The 19,093-nt window shown below is 71.0% G+C and overlaps 2 protein-coding genes across 9 annotated transcripts in view; one reads left to right on the top strand and one right to left on the bottom strand.

Moving 5' to 3' along the window:
* MROH1 (maestro heat like repeat family member 1) overlaps positions 1 to 14,552 on the top strand; it is a 65,525-nt gene extending 50,973 nt beyond the window's left edge. For 5 of the 6 annotated variants that reach the window (XM_089776085.1, XM_089776088.1, XM_089776087.1 and 2 more), the window contains 9 exons: positions 5,480 to 5,617; positions 6,145 to 6,259; positions 6,963 to 7,109; positions 8,327 to 8,515; positions 9,512 to 9,670; positions 9,807 to 9,941; positions 10,776 to 10,878; positions 12,735 to 12,800; positions 13,976 to 14,552. In XM_089776085.1, the coding sequence (XP_089632211.1) occupies positions 5,480 to 5,617; positions 6,145 to 6,259; positions 6,963 to 7,109; positions 8,327 to 8,515; positions 9,512 to 9,670; positions 9,807 to 9,941; positions 10,776 to 10,878; positions 12,735 to 12,800; positions 13,976 to 14,061 (1,138 nt within the window). In that variant the 3' untranslated portion in view covers positions 14,062 to 14,552. Of the gene's footprint in view, positions 1 to 5,479; positions 5,618 to 6,144; positions 6,260 to 6,945; positions 7,110 to 8,326; positions 8,516 to 9,511; positions 9,671 to 9,806; positions 9,942 to 10,775; positions 10,879 to 12,734; positions 12,801 to 13,975 lie in introns of those variants that run through there. The other variant, XM_089776090.1, reaches the window with a different exon arrangement.
* Positions 14,553 to 17,828: 3,276 nt separating this feature from the next.
* Positions 17,829 to 19,093, bottom strand: part of BOP1 (BOP1 ribosomal biogenesis factor) — a 57,108-nt gene continuing 55,843 nt past the window's right edge. For all 3 annotated transcript variants that reach the window (XM_075916833.2, XM_075916834.2, XM_075916835.2), the window contains exon 16: positions 17,829 to 18,186. In XM_075916833.2, the coding sequence (XP_075772948.2) occupies positions 18,033 to 18,186 (154 nt within the window). In that variant the 3' untranslated portion in view covers positions 17,829 to 18,032. The remainder of the gene's footprint in view (positions 18,187 to 19,093) is intronic.

Consider the following 19,093-nt stretch of genomic DNA (forward strand, 5'->3'; position numbering starts at 1 on the left):
GGTCTGACGCGGGCCCCCCTGTTGGCCGGCTGTGCGCCCCCCCCGGCTGTCGGTCTGACGCGGGCCCCCCCGTTGGCCGGCTGTGCCCCCCCCGGCTGTCGGTCTGACGCGGGCCCCCCCGTTGGCCGGCTGTGCGCCCCCCCCGGCTGTCGGTCTGACGCGGGCCCCCCCGTTGGCCGGCTGTGCCCCCCCCGGCTGTCGGTCTGACGCGGGCCCCCCCGTTGGCCGGCTGTGCGCCCCCCCCAGCTGTTGGTCTGACGTGGGCCCCCCCGGCTGTCGGTCTGACGCGGGCCCCCCCGTTGGCCGGCTGTGCGCCCCCCCCGGCTGTCGGTCTGACGCGGGCCCCCCCGTTGGCCGGCTGTGCGCCCCCCCCGGCTGTCGGTCTGACGTGGGCCCCCCCGGCTGTTGGTCTGACGCGGGCCCCCCCGTTGGCCGGCTGTGCCCCCCCGGCTGTTGGTCTGACGCGGGCCCCCCCGTTGGCCGGCTCTGCGCCCCCCCCCCCGGCTGTCGGTCTGACGCGGGCCCCCCCGTTGGCCGGCTGTGCGCCCCCCCCGGCTGTCGGTCTGACGCGGGCCCCCCCGTTGGCCGGCTGTGCCCCCCCCGGCTGTCGGTCTGACGTGGGCCCCCCCGTTGGCCGGCTGTGCCCCCCCTGGCTGCCCCATGTGGGCCGTGCGAAGAGCCGTGCGCCCAGTGGCAGCGTCCGACGCAGGGCCCTGCCGCTGCACCGTCAGCATTCTGGGAACCAGGCCGTGCGGCAGGGAAACGAGGCTCTAAACTCGCCCCCTGCGGCTGCCCCCATTGCCGCCGTGGGGGGTGGGTCCTGGGCCAGGGTGGCGGCTGCAGCCGAAGGTGCAGAACCCTCCTTGGCCCGAGGGCGATGCTGCTGGATGGGGGTGAGCTGGGCGCCGGAGCAGCCCCGGCAAGGGGCTCAGGTTTGCCCGGGGGGTGGGGGGCTGCCTGGCGCCCGGGTGGGCACCTGTGGGTGCCACTGCGCTGGCTGCAGCCTGTCGTGCGGGGGCCCTGCTCCGCTTGGAGCGCTGCCCCCAGTCCCTCTGGTAGCGGCTCCAGCCCCGAGCCGTAAGGAATGGAAACAGGCCGTTGCGCTGGCGCCCGGCTGATGAGCCTTTGATTCGGAGCACATGTTCCGCAGCTCCCCAGCGCGGGCTCCGGGCTGAAGGCAAGCCTGTCCCTCCTCCTGGCGGCGCCCGAGGGGGGGCTCCGCTCCAGGGCAGGAGGCCACCCGATCCGTGACCCCGGGTCCTGGAGCGGCCGAGCCTCGGGCTTTGCGGCTTTGGCCGGGCGCGCCAGGACGGCCTGTTCTCTCCGCGCTCTCCCTCCTCCCCCGCAGCCCCCGGCCCACCGCAGCAGGAGGAGCACTGAGCGGGACTTGGCGCGCGCGGGGGCCTCCCAGGGAGGGAGGGGGAGCCGCCAGAAACTGCAGCTCTGCCCCCAAGGCCGGCCCGTGGGCAGTGGGGGCCCCGGCCACAGGGCTCCGGTGTTAAACTGGCCCCCAGCCCCGCTCTGTGGCAGGCCAGGGCCGGCCCCTCGGGCCTGTGGGGCAGAGCACTTCGCCAGACCCTCCAGGCGCTCGTGCCGAGGGCCACAGGCAGGTCCAGGTCTATTGAGCAGGAACGGCCCCTCCCCTGCGTCCCTGAGCACACGCCCGGGCGCCGGGGGGCCTGGATCCTGCACGCGCTCGTCCGCCCGGGCACTGGGGGCCCCTGGAGCACACGCCCGGGCGCCGGGGGGCCTGGATCCTGCACGCGCTCGTCCGTCCGGGCGCTGGGGGCCCCTGGAGCACACGCCCGGGCGCCGGGGGGCCTGGATCCTGCACGCGCTCGTCCGTCCGGGCGCTGGGGGGCCCTGGAGCACAGTGCTCTGGCGGGTGGGCGCCGGAGGCCGTACAGGTCACTGTTGCACTGCAGCTCTGGGTCTCTGCGGTTCAGTGAGCTCGGGGGGTGGGGAGGCGTCCTGCCTTCCCCGAGGGGCTGCCCCACGTCCGGCAGCGCTTGTGCGCTACGGCCCCCACCCCCCCGTTGACGGGCTGGCCCAGCGGCAGGGCTCTGGCGCCGGGGACCAGTAGCGGCCGTGTGGCTGGAGCACGGTGACGTCCCCCCGAGTCCTTTGCACGCAGCCTAAGGGGGTCGGGCTCCGAAGAGACGCGCGTCCGTCCCGGGGCCCTGGAGAGCGGGGAGGCCAGTGGGCACCGCAGAGACCGACAGACGGATTTGGGCGTCAGCTTCTGTGGGGCAGGGGGTGCCCGCGGGGTGGTGCCCAGGCCTGCTGTGCCAAGGCTGCAGGTGCCTCCAGAGCCCGTCTGGCAGCAGGGCCGGGGATGGGCCAGGTCTCCCCAGCTACCTCCAGCGCCTGGCCTAGGTCGGCTCTCCCCCTGCCTGGCCTAGGTCGGCTCTCCCCCTTCGCAGCTGCTGCCTGGCCCCCTGCGCCGGCTCCTGCGGCCCCAGGAGGGGCGTTCTGCTGAGACTCCTCTGCGCCCGCCCCTTGCCTCCGGGGGGAAACGGGGTCAGTGCTGGGTCGGTATCGCCCGGGCCAGTCCCCGGCGCGACTGGGTCTCCTTCGCCTTGTCCATTGGGAAGGCTCCAGGGCCCTTGGCCTCCAGCGAGCACCCTGCACCGGGAGGCAGCCGCTGGCTGCGGGCCCGACTCGGGAAAGCCACGTTGGGTGTGCCAGGCTCTCCTTGCACCCTGCTCGGCGCGCTCGGGGCTGCGCTGCAAGACTGGCCACGGTGCAGCCCTGGGCCTCCAGCCCCGTGTGGGGCTCCGAGGGCGCGGGAAGGCCAGCCCGGGCTGGGCTCGTACGGCTGCCTGGCCCGCAGCCGGCTCCTTGTTACCGGGCTTGCAGCTTGGGCGAGCTGGTGGCTGGCTGAGGGGGGATCAGGGTTAACGCACCGGCTGTCCATTTGCACGTACGTTTCCTAGCGTGGGCCGGGAGCTCAGCATGGCGCTGACACGGAGGCGCACGCCCCTCGTGGGACCCCTGTGGACTGGCCCCATCCAGCGCCACGCGCCTCTTCCACTGCTAGATCAGCACAAAACGGAGCGCGCAAGATCCCAGCCAATTGCCCGCGCGCCAGGAAAACGGCTGCTTGACACAAGTCCCCGGGCTCGGCTCGGCCCCGACTGCTGCTCGGGTTGCAGCAGCTCAGCGGTCGGGCGGCTCCTGTGGCTCAGAGCTGGCCAGCAGCCGGTCCCGGTTCCCCTCCGGCCGGGGGTGGGAGAGGTGCTCTCGGGGTGGCAGTGCCCGCGAAGAGCAGTGAGCACTGGGGACCCCGATGGGCAGCGCGTGGGAGCCGGCCCTGAGTGCACCGGCCCCGCATGTACCTAGGACTTTGGCCTAACCCCCCGATGGGACGTCTCCGGCCGGACACGCTGCCCCAGGGCCCGGCGCCCGCGTTGCGCCCGCTGGCAGGTGCCGAGGTGCACGCTGGGGGGTAGAAACGGGCGGGCCCGGCGCTGGCATCGCGGGAACTAGGCTGCGAGGTCGCCGGCCTGCACGTCCCTCCCCTCACCGCGCAGGCCATGGTAGCGGGGGGGCTGTTCACTTGTGTGGCCTGGGGCCCGCTCTGCTGGGCGTTCCCTGGTCGCCGGGTGGGCTGGGGGTGACCCCTGGCCGGTGTCTGTAGCACGGCCCAACCATAGACAATGGCCCAGCCGGGGGCGGGTTGAAACAAAGGACGGGGGGGGCTGCCTGGGGGGTCCGGTGGTTGGGAGAAGGGGCAGGCTGGGCGGGGCAATCAGGAAGAGAGGAGACTGAGCCGAGTGCTGGGGGTTCAGGGGCCTGTGGACCCCCCCAAGGGCTGTGAGGCCGCCGGCCCCTCACTCCGATGCCCGTGGAACCCGGGCCGGGCTGTGCCTCGGAGAAGCAATAAACCCCCCCGTTCTCCTGGCTGGCGGATCACGTCCCCGACGCGCCGTCCCTGGCCGAGAAGACGTGGGGACTCCTCGTGTGCACCGGGCCGCTCGCGTTCTGCAGCCCATTTCCTGGGGGCTTCAGCTGCAAGGCAGCTGCCGCCATGTGGTGCGGTGTCTGCGCCTGGCTGCAAGCTCAGAGACAGCCTGGGTCCTCGTGCGATTCACGGGCTCTCGTGTCCCAAGGCTGCTGTGAGCACTAGGAAGGAATCACGGAAAGGGATCTGGGGGTCAGTGAGCCGCAAGCTAGATAGGAGCCAACAGTGAGACTGGGGGGGGGGGGGGGCGAACGTGATTCTGGGCTGGATTAACAGGAGTGTGAGCAAGACGCGAGGGGTCGTTCTCCCGCTCGGCTCTGCGCTGGCTGGGCCCCAGTGGGAGTCTGGTGTCCGGTTCTGGGCCCCGCATTTCCAGAAAGATGGGGAGAAACTGGGGAGGGTCCAGGGAAGAGCAACGAGAATGAGGAAAGGCCAGAGAACAGGAGCGAGGAGGGAGGCTGAAGGAACTGGGCTGGTTCAGTTTGGAAAGGAGACAGGGGACATGAGAGCGGTTTTCAGTATCTAAAAGGGGAGGGAGAAAACTTGTTCCCCTCGGCCTCTGAGCACAGGACAAGCAGCAAGGGGCTTAAACTGCAGCCAGGGAGGTTGAGGTTGGACGTTAGGAGAAACTTCCTGCCTGTCGGGTGGTGAAACCCTGGGATACGTTGCCGGGGGGTGGTGGACTCTCCGGAGCGATGGAAGAGCAGGCTGGACACACCTGCCAGGGCCGATCTGCACAGTGCTGGGTCCTGCCGGCCCCTCCCCGCTCTAGGGCCAGTGGGGGCCGTGGCAGGAGGGGTCCCAGCGCCTCCGCTGGCCCCACCACGGCAGGGCTGGCCCCCGGCACGGCAGCAGGGTGCGACGGGAGTTGGAGGATCCTTTGGCCGGGCTCTCCCCGGCAGTTGCCAGGCTGCTGGCCTTGTGCTGCTCCCTGGCGGGTCCCGCGTGCAGTCGCGTGGCCCAAGGCTGGTCCCTGCTGGGAGCCACCGGGCTGCACTGAGCCCCGGACTTTCCGTGGGGCAGACGGTGTCCTAGCTCTGCCGAATTCCCTCCCTCCTGTCAGAGTTCAGGATGGCCCCGGAGGCCCCGCGCTGTGGCTGGGGGGGGGGGGCAGTTACACGCTTGCAGCCCGAGGCGAGGGCAGCGCCGGGCCGGTCCAGTGCCCAGGAGCTCTGCGGGCGCCGTGTTTCCCTCCTCCGAGCCCGGCGGGGCGGCTGCCTCGCCGCTTTGCGTTCCCTGGGATTTTGGGTTCCTTGGGCGCTGGGGCCCACGGGCCTCTGCCTTGTCCAGGGCTGAGATCCCGCCACGGCGGGCACTGGGCAGCGCGCGGCTCCCGGCCTGGCCCTGCTGGCAGCGAAACGCTCCCGACCCAAGCGCTGCTCGTGCGCCCCCTCTGGAGCGCCGGGCCTCCCCCGTCCCTCTCGGGTCGCTGGAACCGCACGGGGGGGGCGCCGGACTGGCTCCAGCCAACGCGCCCCCGCCCCGGCCGTCTCCGACCGCCGCTCTCTCTGCCAGCTGTGCCGTGGAGACGCTGCGGGCCATGCTGAGCCGCGGGGGCGGGGAGGAGGCGGCGAGGTGCGTGGACAGCGCCGGAGGCTGGGAGCTGCTGAAAAGCTGCGAAGGGCACCACGACGGCGTCGCGCTGCTCGCCAGGTAGGGTGACTCCCGGGGGCTGGGGGAGGGGCCGGGGCAGAGCAGAAAGCCAGGGACGGCCACGCAGGAGCGGCCCGGGCCCAGCCGTCAGGGCTATTGGCGCTCAGAGCCGCGGAGGGCAGGGCTGTGGTGCGGGAGGCCTGGCCTGGGGGTGGCGCCGGAGCTCAGCGCGGGGCCCGGGGCTGGCCGTGGGCGGGGAAGGAGCCAGGGAAACTGCCCAGCCCGGGCTGGCGCTGGGTGGCTGCAGCCCCATCGGAGGGCCGTGGGGTCACGGCTCCCCTTGCCCGGGCTGTTCTGGACTCCTGCTGAGGCCGGCCCAAGCCACTTCCAGCGCCGCAGGCCTGCCTGCCCCACCCCTCCCTTCTGCACCAGGCTCTGGAGCTGCCCAGGGGCCTGGCGGCTGGCGGCTCCCCTGGCTCCTGGCCCCTGCGCACCAGGCTCGAGAGCTCCAGCATCTCCTGGCCTGGAGCCCACCCTTGTGGCGGCGCGTCCGGCGCCGGAGCCGCGTAACCCGCCTTCTGTTCCAGTGCCATGGCCAGGCACGCCGGCCCGAAGCTGCCCTGGATCGTGAAGAACCTTTTCCCCATGCTCGGCAGCGTGTATGACAGCCAGCGGGCCTCCGCCACGGCCTTCCTCGCCGAGGTGAGCGGCCAGGCCAGAGGCAGCACTGCCCACCGGCTCCCCCGCCCCCCGCCAAAGGGCACGGCGCAGACCTGCTCGCGGGAGCCCAGCGGGCCTGGGTCCTCTGTGCCCCCCCTCCCCCACACACACCCCCCCGGCGGGCCCCGGTCCTCTGTCCCGCCCCCCCCACACACTTCCCCCGGTGGGCCTGGGTCCTCTGTCCCGCCCCCCCCCCCCACACTTCCCCCCGGCTGGCCCCGGTCCTCTGTCCCCCCCCACACACTTCCCCCGGCGGGCCCCGGTCCTCTGTCCCCCCCACACACGCTTCCCCCGGCGGGCCCAGGTCCTCTGTCCCCTGCCTTCCCCAGTGCTGGGAGCAGGCCCCCCCCATGCTGCCCAGGGAGCCCGCTTGACCCTGCCGGGCCTGTCGGCAGGCACCTCCCCACCCCTGGGGCTGGGTGGCTCAGTTGCCCCAGTGGGGATGGACCCTGGAGCCGTGGCCTGGCCAGGCCGTCGTGGGGCAGGGTGCACTGGACGCTTTCCCGGGGGCTGGGGCTGCTGCCTGGGGTCTCCGTGGCCCTGTGTGGGGCTCCCATCCGAAGCCCCAGGCCAGGGCTCCCCAGGGGCTCGAATGGGGTCGTGGGGCCCGTTTCTGGCCTCCCTGCCGTGCGAGCTCAGCTGTGGCCGGGGCCTCACCTCACACCCAGGCGCTCGGCCCCTCCAGCTCCTGAGCAGCAGCGCGGCCGGCGACCTGATCCTGCTGGAGTCCATGATGGACAACATGACGGGCCGGCAGAAGGACCCCTGCACCGCGGTGCGCATGCTGGCTCTGCGCGGGCTGGGCAACGTCTCCGCGGGCTCGCCGGAGAAGGTGAGAGCCCCCCCGCCCGGCACCCCCGCCTGCCCCCCCCCGCCCGGCACCCCCGCCCCCCCACCCGCCCCGCCCCCGCCCGCCCCCCCCGCCCGGCACCCCCGCCAGCCCCCCCCCCCCCCCCCCCGCCCGGCACCCCGCCAGGCTGCTCAGCTCGGCTTGGCTGGGGCCTGCCTGTCCCGCCCGCATGGCCAGGCTCCCCTGTGCAGCATTTCGGATGGTGCCGGCTCTGCGCCCACCTGCTGCCCCCAGGGAGCTGAGCGGGGCAGTAACACCCCCCCCCCCCCCCGTTGTCTCTACGCCGCCGGCGCTGCTGGATTCATCTGACTCGTTGCTTGAAGGTTTAACTCAAACCATAAGCCCAGATTGTGGCGCACGCGCTGCAGCCCCCGGGACGTCCCGCCTGATCCCGCCCCCGCCGGGCGCCAGCCCAGCCGCTGTGCACAAAGGAGAGGCCAGACGCGGGTCCCCGCTGGGTCCGGGGAATTCCTGCCCCGTTGGCTACCGAAGGCCCGGCACCGGCCCTGCATTGCCAGCCCGGGCGGGGCTCTCGGGCGTCCGCCTGCCCCGGCACCGTCTGCCCTTGGGGCTCGGCCCCCTTGGGGGGCGCCTGGCGGTGCTCCCCCTGCCGCAGGGCCAGCCTTGGAGCACCTGGCTGTGTGGCCCCCTGCCCCTTTCCTCTGTCCCCTGCGCTCGGCTGCCTGCCGTCTGATCCCCGCAGCACCGAGACTCGGCCGGGGGGTTCCTGTGCGGGCCCTGCCAAGCCCAGCTCCCCTCCCGGCAGACGATCGCTACTGGGACGGGAGGCGAATAGACGCAGCTTCCAAACATCCCCCTGGTGTTGCTGAGTCGCCCCCCCCCCCCCCCCCGCTGCTCCGCTGTCCCAGTCCTGCAGCCCGGGGCTGGAGCGTGCTCAAGACGGGACCCCTTTGGCAGCAGAACAAGCCTCCCCCGCGCCTGGGGAAACGGCTTGGAGTGCCCTGCTCCCTGGGCCGGGCCGGGCCGATGGTCATGGACCCGTCCTGGGGGCCCCGGCCAAGCTGCACGGCCCTGTGCCAAAGCGGGGGCCCCGTAGCCCGGCCCAGCCCTGGGCCCTGTTTGGCTCTAAGGAGGTGCTGGAGAAGCTGGGCCCAGCCCTCCCTGCGCCCGGAGGGCCCTGGGGACCCCCGGGGGCCCCGCAGCCGGGCGTGAGGCCAGCTCGCTGCTTCCTTCGGCAGGTGCGGAAACACGGGGCCCAGCTCCTGGCTTCCATGGTCAATGGCCTGGACGACAAGGACGACCCCGACAACCTGGTGGCGCTGGAGGCCATGGCCGGCCTGTCCAAGCTCCTGGGGCACGTGGAGGAGCGGGACGCCCGCTCTATGCTCCTGCACATCGCCATCCGCTCCCGGCCCTTCTTCGACAGCGTAAGGCCCAGGGCTGGGGGGGAGGAGCCTGCTGGGGCCGGGGGGGGGGGGGCCTGGGGGCGGGGGGCGGGGGGGGAGGAGCCTGCTGGGGCCACTCTCCTCCAGCACGGCAGGGCAGAGCCCCGGGCTCCAGCCCCATGCGGGGACGGGCGGGCGGGGGGAGGCTCGTGGGCTGCAGGGAGCTCTGGGGAGCTGAGTAGGAGCCTGAGCGCGGCCGGGCAGGGCCAGGCCAAGCGTCCCCGCCGGATGGAGCAGCGCAGGGCCTGGTCCAGGAGCCCCGGCAGTCGGAGGCAGGCCTGGGCTGGGAGGGATGCCGGGGTGGCGCGGGCGGGGGGCTGCCGCTCGCTCGCCTCAACCTCCTACCCTGCTTGGCTTGTGGCTGGCCCGGCCCCTTGGACTCGCTCCACAGGCCTGCCTGGCGCCGGGCCCCACCGCGCTTTCCCCATGTGCTCTGCGCCCCCTCCTCCCCCCGGCAGGCGCCTTGGGCACTCGTCCATCTCTGCCCGGGGCCCGCAGGCGGGAGCTGCCAGCACCCGGGGCTGCTCTGCTAGGGCCTGGCTGAAGACGCGGGTACTGAGTGGTACCGGGGGCCAAAGGGGCTGGAAGCAAAGACCCAGAGCGGCAGAGCAGGAGCGACATGGCAGGGGAGAACCCCACGGTGCCCAGCCCTGTCCAAGTGCCCATCCGGGGCCACTCGTTTTCTCCCCCAGCAGGGCTCTCAGCCCATTGCACAGCTGAAGAAACTGAGGCAGGGGAAGCTGAAACCTCCCCTCTGCTCTTCACCACAATCCAGCCTGTCTGCTCAGGACTGGGGGAGCCTGGAGAAGGGGGTGGGGCGACAGCCGGGGTGGGGCAGTCTGCGGTCGGGGGAGCCTGGAGACGGGGGGGGGGGGGCAGCCTGTGGGCAGGGGGAAAGCCACTCCCCGGGCCGCCTGGCAGACACGGGGCCGTGCCGCTGGCTGAGCCGGTGCCCACGTGGCCCTGTGCCGCCCGCAGGAGAGCCCCGCGCTGCGCAAGGCCTCCATCCTCCTCTTCGGGAACCTCAGCCGGTTCTGCGGCGGCACCGGCGAAGACGACGTCTTTTTCGAGCAGATCTTGAATGGGCTGGTGACGCTGCTGCTGCACCTGCAGGACCCGGCGCCCGAGGTCGCCCGGGTGAGTCGCCGTGGGGGGGCCGTGGGGGGGCGGGGGGCGGTGACGCTGCCCTCCGGCGGGGAGCCAGGCCCTGGGCAGCCTGGCGGGCCCCTTGCCAGCAACTAGCCCGAGTCGCTGTCTCCTCTGTGTCCCGCAGGCCTGTAAATTCGCCCTACGCACGTGTGGCCCCGGCATGGGCTGTCAGGGCCTGTGCGACATGTTCCTGCGGCACCTGCACGAGGAGCGGGGGCTGCACTACGGCGAGTTCATGAACGACGTCTGCAAGCACCTGGTGAGCGAGCCACGCGGGCAGCCAGGCGGCGGGGGGCAGCCAGGCGGCGGGGGGCGGCCGGGCGGCGGGGGGCAGCCCGGCACAAGGCAGCCGGGCGGCGGGGGGCGGCCGGCGGCGGCTCGGTCCTGGGAGTCTGTCCCCGGGTCGGCCCTGCTCTGGCGCCCGAAAGCAGCCAACCGAAGCGCCGGGCGAGGGCTGGGGACTGTCTGTCTCTAGCCTCGAGCGCCGTGACCCCGGGGCCCCCGTCCCGCAGGCCCTGGGGAAAGGACCCTGGGCCCGGCCCCCCGCCCGCTCACAGCGCCGCGTCCGCACGCCAGCCTCCCAGCCCGTGGCCTGCAGGGCGATGGGGCCGGCACCTCGTACGGACCTTGCGGAGCCCCCGAGTGGGGCTGGGAGGGGGGTTTCCTCCTCCAGCAGGGACTGTCCCTGCAGTGTGGGGTGCTCTGGGCTCATCTCCCCTGGGCAGCCCCTGCTGCCGGTGCCTGGTTTCCACGCAGGGGGCTGAGGGCTGCTGTTCCCCGGAGTCGCTGGCTCCCCGAGCGTGTCCAGCCTGTCCCAGCAGGGCCCCTCGCTGCGCTGAGCACGGCTGGCCGGAGAGGGTCCCGGTGAGGCGGCATGGGGCGCCCGTTCCCTCACTCTGCCTCCCCCAGGAGCTCTCCTGCAGGGCCGGCGGGCAGGCCCCCCCCGTTCCTCAGGGCCGGCCCGTGCCAGTGCCCACCGGGGCTCGCCGGTGCTGGGCGTGGCCCTGTGGGGTGGGCAGGACGGCCTGGCCCAGCGCATGTGGGAGCACCGGGGCCTCCAGGAGCCCCGCTCATTCTCGGGGGTTTCCTTCAGACGCAGAGCTACCCCGAGATGCTGAATCGGCTGATCTCAACCAACCTCTTCTACTTCAAGAGCAGCTGGGTGGACGTCCGAGCCGCAGCGGCCATGTTTCTAGGTGAGGCTGCCTGGCCGGGGAGCTGCGAGTCGGTGGGTGGGCTTGCCTGAGGCCTCGGCTGCCCGCGTGCAGACTCCCTTCTGGAGCCGGGTCCTCGCTCCGTGGCCGTGCGCCGAACGCAGCGACCCCTTTGTAGCGCGCTTGCCCAAGGGCCAGCTCCGCACAGACGGGAACAACGATCAGCCGGAGCAGCTGCAAGGCCGAATGGCGTCGGAGAACGGCGTGGTGACCGGGGTTGCCAGCGCGTCCCCTCAGCTGCCCACGGAGGAGGAAGGCTGCGCGGGCTGCGAGACCGACACCGTTCGCTGCTTTATTTCTCTGTACAAACACATTGGAGATGGGAAAGGGACGGTCGTTCATGTTGGGAGCTGCTGAGAATGGACAAGGGCAGCAGAAGGACAAGCCAGAAAGCTGTGGCCGGAGTTCAGTGAGCCTGGGACGGAAGGATGCTGCCAAGCAGCCACGCGTGGGTGGTTTGATACGGATTTGGCCCGTGTTTGGGAATAAACCAGCTGAGACGCCGTGTCCGGACTCACCCTCTCCCCACTGCACCTGAAGAGCAGCAGCTGCTAACGCGAGCCAGCTGAGAGCAGCAGCTGCTTTGGGGGCTTGCGGGCAGGATGGCTGCTGTTGATTTTCAGCAAGTCTTGGAACAGCAGGAAAGACTTGATCAGCGATGGGCACCCCAGGCGAGCGAGCGGCCTCCTCCATCTCCATGGGCCGCCGGGATGTCATGCCCAGGCGGGTGTCCCGGGCCAGGGCAGAGCGCTGGGGGCCTAGAACGTGGGCCGGGTACAGGTTGACCCAGAGCAGCACTGGGATCAGAGGCAGGGAGCCCGGCTCTCCCCCTCAGTGCTGGGTGCAGCCAGCCCGCCCCTCCCGCCACGGGCCCTGGCTCCACGTGCGCCGCTTTAGTGACATGGCAGGAAAAACCCGCCAGGCGGAACCAGCGAGTCCGGCAGCCCTGGCCATGGGCGACGGTAACGAACCGTCCTGCGGGACCCCGAGCAGCCGCCGCCCTAGAGGAAGGCTGGCGGGCCGGTGCTGAAGCCGGGTGAACAGGGTGACGGAGGAGCCCGTGGCTTTGGGGTCAGCCCTGGGCAGGGTGACGGTCGAGTCCCGATGCCCAACTCCAGGGTGGAAATGGAACTCCTGCCACTCGGCCTGGGCTTGTGGGCGCCGAGCCGGCCAGGCCAGCGGCGGGGGGAGCGCTTGGCCCCACGACAGTTTGAAGAAAGACGATGAAGAGAAGAGGCCCCTGGCTCGAGTGACGTGGATTAAAAGCGGCCAGGCTGGGCCCTGGGCCCTTAGTTACCCTGCAGGCGAACCGAGGCGTGCGGGCTCGGCCCTGCTCCGGACTCCTGGGGTCTCTGCCGCCCGAGGGGGCTGAGTCGGGGCTGGCTGCTGCTGTGGGGTGCACGGTCTCTGCCTCGGCGGGGGGCCCTGCGGTGCCTGGAGAGGGCGTGTGGGAGAGCAGAGCTCACGTCCAGGGCCCTGGTGGGAGGGGGGTGGAAGCCAGGGAGGGCTTGGCGAAGAGCCCCAAGGTCACAGGGCAGGGATCCTGCGGAGGGGGGTTTGCAGCTGAGCGAGGCCGGTGAGGGGCAGGCTGGGTCCGTCTGTCGGGAGCTGCCTGGAGAGAACCCGGCACAAGGGGCTCCGGGGGGAGGGGGCGCTGGGCACAGGGGTCAGCTGGGGACTGGCCATTGCCAGCCACGGGGGCCCATGGGGCCTCGGGCGCTTGAGGGAACCTGGGGGTGAGGTGCAGGCGGCTCTGGCCTGCTCCCCTGGGCCTGCCTGCTCTAGGGCGCTTGGATTCTGCCCCAGCCGGCCCGTAACTGCCCCTCTCCTGGCTCCAGGCTTCCTGGTGCTGCACGCGGACGAAGAGTCCTGCGCACACGTGGACCTGGAGCAGCTCGTTTCTGGTGAGTCAGGGCGTCGCGGGCGGGTGGGCGGGGCTGGGGGGAGCAGCGGTTGGAGAGCGTGGCCCCCCCCCCCCCCACGTGGCTGTCTCACTCAGGCTTGGCCCGGGCATGGGGGGTGGACAGGCCAGCCCAGCGGGACTGTGACTGCCCCCTGCCAGTCCACCTCTTCCCGGGCCTGGCTCCCTGCCGTGGCCGGGGCGTGCTGGGCTTGCTTGGTGCTCCCCTGGCTCCAGAGCAGTGTCCCCAGCCGCTGGCTCCTCTGCTGAGCTGGGGAAGGGGCTTGGAGCAGCCGTGCACGTGTCCCCAGGGCTCCGCCAGCCCGGCTCACTGCCCAGCGCTGCGGCTGGCCCCCAGGGACGGGGCCCCCAGGGCAGCAGCAGGAGCTGCGGGTTTGCTCAGACGGCCCAGCTCGAGCTCACCCAGGCCCCCTGAAACGTCGGCGTGAAGCTGGTGGCCCTCCGAGCGGAGTTAAGTAATTTTCCTGGATTTCAGGGATTTTTCCCTGTCGCGAGTGACCTCATAGCATAGAGTAATGCACGGAAACTCGCGGCCCGTTCCAGGAGAGCTTCCAACACTAAAAAAGGCAAAAGGCTCTTTCCGTTGGCTCCCGGAGCCTCCAGAAGAGGCCGGTCTGGTGGGGGCTGAAAGCGAATCCGAGTGTCTGAGTAATCGCGGGAGGGAGCTCAGCTTCCCGGATTGAGTGGATTAGCTGCCTGGGGTCTGATTTCCAGCCCCCTCCCCGGGGCAGGCGGGGCGCTGGCTTGGGACCAGGCTACTGGAGAAGGGCTCGTGCTGCCGGGCCTGGGCTAGGCGCTGTGAACGCTGGCGGGGTCACGGCGCCTCTGCCCCCAGGACGGCTCCCGGCCGAGAGAGTCGGGCCCCTGCCCTGAGCTGGGTCGGCCGGGTCCCTGCGCCTGGAATGAGTCGTGCCCAGGAGTCTGCGCCGTGCCGGGCAGCGGCCACGCTCGTCTCCTCCAGGCCTTCCCACCCCCTTCGTGCTGGGGCACCAAGTCAGCAGCTGCCCCTCCCCCTGCCGGGCTCCCTGGCCTGGGCGAGGGTCCAGGCTCGTCTTGCTGTGGGCCTTGTGCCGAAGGGGGGCGGGGGCTGAGGGTTTGGGGGCCCTGCGGGGCGGAGGGAGACAGGCCCCCAGCTGCCCCCCCGTGCTCTCGTTCCAGCTCTGCAGGTGCTGCTGAAGGACCCGGCGCCCGTCGTCCGCACCAAGGTGGCTGAGACACTGGGCCGCCTGGCCCGGGTTGTGTGAGCAGCAGCCGGGCCCAGGGGCGCCCGGGCCCCGTGAACACGAGGGGCTGGATGTCCGGCCCTCGCCCTGGAGCAGCCACGTCTTCCTGCACCCTGGGCTCTGCCCCGCCGCCTGCTGCTGCTTTTCCTCCCCCGGCCGTGCCGTGGGGCTGGGCTGGGCCCCGCACCCCCCTTCACTCCCTGCGCACGGGCTGGGCACTGAGAATGGAGCTGAGGTGGCACCCCGGTCTTGCTGGGCTCCTGCACTGCATGTCCTAGGCCTGGGCCCCCAGAACAGCTGGGGGCTGGCAGGAGCTCCGGCCATCACTGCATGGCCCCTCCCTCCCCTGTTGCACCAGGGCGCCCGTGAGCCTGCCCCGTGGCCCTGGTACAGCAGGGCCTGGCCAGTGGCTGAGGGCAGCTGTGCCCTGGGCTGGCTGGAGCCGTCCCTTGCCCCGGCCCCTGTACATACCCCAGACGGACTTATTTTTAAATAAACGTTTGCTTCTCAGAGACCCTGCGCTCCCTTGGCTCAGTGCGACCCCCCACCCCCGGGGCTGGCTCTGGTGAGGGGCTCCTGGGCCCTTGGGCAGGCCGTGTGGAACTCATGGCCACTGGACCCTGAGGCCAGACCAGCAGGGGGGCAGGAGCGGGCGAGGTAGGGGAGTGCTGGGGGGCTGCTGCTGTCTTGTGCTGTAGCTACACCCTGGGGCCTGTCTCGTACTTTCCTCTGCCAGCAGGCGTGGGCAGTGGGGGAGCAGTGCTTGTGGTGTTACCCTTCCCCATGGGACTGGCCTGGGCAGGGGCAGCGGGGCTGGCACCCTGAGCCTACAGCAAGGCCCCTCCAGCCCACCTCGAGGGTTACGTCTACACTGGCAGCTGCTTGCTCACGAGCAGCCGTTGCTGCACAAAAAACTGGCCGGGTGTCTCCACTGCAGGCGCGTCTCGCACAAGGCAAGTTACAGCCGAGCGCTGGAAACAGGCCTCCTGCCGGAAGAGTCCTGCCTCTCCCGAGGAACAAGCCCTCGTGCGCAGGGCAGCCTGGTCAGGCAACTTGCATTTCTTGCGCGAGGTGTCCCTGTGGTTAAAATGGCCATCGGAGCTTTCTTGCGCACGAGCATCCCCACTGCCATGGCTGCCCTTGCACAAGCACGTGGCCGTGTGGCTGCTCTTGTGGATGACGTTTTGCACAAGAACTATTCTGCAAAACAGTTCTTGGGCGAGAAGCTGCCCGAGTAGATGTAGCTGGTCTCAAGTTGGCAGTAGGCTCCAGAGTGAACAGGCTGGGCTGTGACTGGAGGCCGCAGGCTCGGTAGCCAGGCTTGGCATGGCTGCGTAGGCTCCTGGCCCCTTTCCCTCCTTGTTAAAATGTGGGGGCAGGGGCGAGGGGGCTACTTGCATCTGGCTTTGGCTGGAGGGGTGGGGCTAGGTCCTGGCATGGTGCCTCTGGGAGCAGTGGGGCTGGCCTGTGGGAGGGAGCCAAGTGTGAGGATGCGTCGGGGACCCCTGACCAGCTGTGCTTCTGCCAGCCAGTAGAACTGGGGGGGAGGGGGAGAGAGAGTGTATTGCTTCTCCAGGATCCAGCTTGGCCCGGGTTCTGTGTGGACGTGGGAGTGAGGGGTGGGCAGCCTCCCCCCCCCCCCCCCCGGGGTGGGTCCCCAGGCCCCGTCTCTTCATGTTTGCCCAGCTCCACCTCCCTGTCTCCCCCCCGGGAAGAGCCTTGTTACCTGCCCAGACTGAGCCTCGGGCTGTGGCTACGTAGATTGGCAAGATTTTGCGCAAAAACTTGCCGCCTGTCTCCACTGGCGGGAGTCCTTGCGCAGGAACGCGGCTGTTTGAAATCAGGGCTCCTTGCGCAGGAACGCGGCTGTTTGAAATCAGGGCTCCTTGCGCAGGAACGCGGCTGTTTGAAATCAGGGCTCCTTGCGTAGGAACGCGGCTGTTCGAAATCAGGGCTCCTTGCGCAGGAACGCGGCTGTTTGAAATCAGGGCTCCTTGCGCAGGAACGCGGCTGTTTGAAATCAGGGCTCCTTGCGCAGGAACGCGGCTGTTTGAAATCAGGGCTCCTTGCGCAGGAACTGTCCGTTCAGCGCTGGGGTCCCCAGGCCCTCAGCCGGGCTGGGTGGATGCAGCCGTAGGGTTCAGGGGTACTGGGTGAGCTCTTATTGCTGGCTGCAGGGAGAGGGGGGGTTGGATATGGGAAGCGTGGGGCTGGGGAGAACCGACCAGCGGAAGCAGGGCTGGCAGGGGCGAGGGGGAGCGACGTGGCTGGTGGGAGGGGGAGAACCGGCCAGCGGAGCGGGACACGGTCGGGCGCACGCAGCCCCTGAACAAACACGCAAGAGCAGAGCCTCGTCAATAGCCCCCGCGCTGCCCCGAGGGTTAAAGGCTCCAGTGTCAGCGTGGAGAGAACCCGGGGCCTGCACCATCCGCACTGAGGCCCTGGCTACACGATCCCACCGCGGGGTGGGCTGTCTGCCCGGGTCACTGCGCGCTGGGGCGGTGCAGGGTGGCTCCGCTCACAGGCCCGTATCCCAACCCCCGTTCCCTTCACTTGCTGGTGAGAATGTTGTGGGGGGGGGGGGGCCATAGCTAAAGCTGGCCCTGGGGGCTTTGGGAGGCCCCAAACCAATGTATTTGCATATTCATAATTTGATTAATAAATATGCAAATGCATGTTACCAGGCCACTGAACGCTCACGACTGGATTTCCTGGTCCCCGTGTCACAGTTTGGGATCCCGGCGCGTCCTTGCATCCAGGGCTGCTCGTGCGCGAAGGCCCACGCCGGTGCAGACACGCTCGTGCGCGAAGGCCCACGCCGGTGCAGACACGCTCGTGCGCGAAGGCCCACGCCGGTGCAGACACGCTCGTGCGCGAAGGCCCACGCCGGTGCAGACGTGCTCGTGCGCGAAGCCCTTAACCCAAACGTATTTGCGCAAAATCTTGCCCCAGTAGCTGTAGCCTCGGGGTCTGGGCCAATCCACATGTGGGGGAGCCAGCCCCCCACACGGAGTACTGGGCCCCACAGCGAGCAGGACCCTGGCTGGCTGCAAGGGGGGGACAAAGCAGCGGGCAGGAGGGGCAGGGCCCAGGGTAGCTGTGCTACGTGGGGGCCACAGGGCGGGCTCCTGCACGGCTGGGGGCCTGGCGCCCGGGGGTGCGAGCTGGAACGCAGCGAAGCAGGATGTGCAGCAGCAGCAACTGCCCCCGTTCCCACAGCGCTAGCCCTGCAGCTGCCCCCCGCTCCATGTGGGGCACCATAAACCTGTGGGACCAAGGCAGCGTGTCCAGGGCGGGGGTCTCAGGGCCCTGCCCAGCCAAGCCGGGAGCTGCAGCCGGGTGGGGGCATTGCCTAGTGCCAGGCTGGGCAGCTGAGCTTACAGCACCCACCCTGCCCGCCCCAGGCCCTGGCTTGGGGGCACGGGATTGCCCAGGGACTGGGCCTGCCGGGCAACACGGACCTGGCTCCCACCTTACAGCCACAAAGGGCCCCAGGCACCCAGCTGCCCCTGGGCCCGCCCCCCTGAGGTACAGGGGGCAGGTTGGGCCTTTCGCACAGGCCCAATTCACCACCAGCAGGCACATTTGAACCTGGGCCCTCCCAGCTTGAGGAACAGCAGCTGGCTCTGGGGTCGGGGCAGAGGGGCAGGGCCCCAGCGGGGGTGGAAGGCGGCCAGGCCACGCAGGGACGGCGCGTGGGGGCAGAAGGGCCCGCTGTGCTTGGCCAGGGATCTGCAGAGCAGCCGGAGGGGGAGCGCCCCCCCCACAGGACAGCGCTGCAGCCCGGCTGGATCCAGAGGTGTTTAATGAGCAGCTCCACCGCCCCCCGGGGAGCCTGCTCCAGCCCCGGGCCCACGGGGACAGTGTGCAACCAAGGCCCAGGCCTAGTGGGGGCAGGCCCAGGCCCCTGTGGACAGCTCCTAGGTCAGGCCAGGCCCACCCCGGGGACAGTCTGCAAAGCAGGCTCAGGCCGGGGCACAGCGCAGGCCGGGCTACGTGAAGAGGCGGATGGTGGCGTCGGCCCCCGAGGAGAAGAGCCAGGGCTGCGTGGGGTGGAAGAGGACGTCCAGCACGCCCAGGTCCTGGGCCGGCGCGTGGCCCTTCAGCACCTTCACGGGCACGATCAGGGGGTTCTGCAGCAGGTCACTACGACAGAGGAAACCACGTGAGGGGGGCGGGGGCCTTGGCTGGGGCCTTCTGCTGCTGCTGCCCACAGGGAGCACGTCAACGCCCTTTGCCTTCTGGTCCCATCCCCCATGGCCTGTGCCGTAGCACCGCCAGCACGCCCGGCCACGCCACCCGCGGCTTCTCCCACATGTGCAGGCCGCGGCCTATGTGCACCACGCCCCGAGCACACCCAGCCACGCCAGCCCATGCCACCCGCGGCTTCTACGTGCACCACGCCCCGAGCACACCCAGCCATGCCAGCCCATGCCACCCGCGGCTTCTACGTGCACCACGCCCCGAGCACACCCGGCCACGCCAGCCCATGCCACCCGCGGCTTCTACGTGCACCACGCCCCGAGCACACCCGGCCACGCCAGCCCATGCCACCCGCGGCTTCTACGTGCACCACGCCCCGAGCACGCCCGGCCACGCCAGCCCATGCCACCCGCGGCTTCTACGTGCACCACGCCCCGAGCACACCCGGCCACGCCAGCCCATGCCACCCGCGGCTTCTACGTGCACCAGGCCCCGAGCACACCCGGCCACGCCAGCCCATGCCACCCGCGGCTTCTACGTGCACCACGCCCCGAGCACACCCGGCCACGCCAGCCCATGCCACCCGCGGCTTCTACGTGCACCAGGCCCCGAGCACGCCCGGCCACGCCAGCCCATGCCACCCGCGGCTTCTACGTGCACCACGCCCCGAGCACGCCCGGCCACGCCAGCCCATGCCACCCGCGGCTTCTATGTGCACCACGCCCCCAGCACGCTCAGCCATGCCACCCGCGGCTTCTACGTGCACCACGCCCCGAGCACGCCCGGCCACGCCAGCCCATGCCACCCACGGCTTCTACGTGCACCACGCCCCGAGCATGCCCGGCCACGC

The sequence above is a fragment of the Pelodiscus sinensis genome, chromosome 2, assembly GCF_052426305.1.
Source record: "Pelodiscus sinensis isolate ZL-2025 chromosome 2, ASM5242630v1, whole genome shotgun sequence".
NCBI classification, from domain to species: domain Eukaryota; kingdom Metazoa; phylum Chordata; order Testudines; family Trionychidae; genus Pelodiscus; species Pelodiscus sinensis.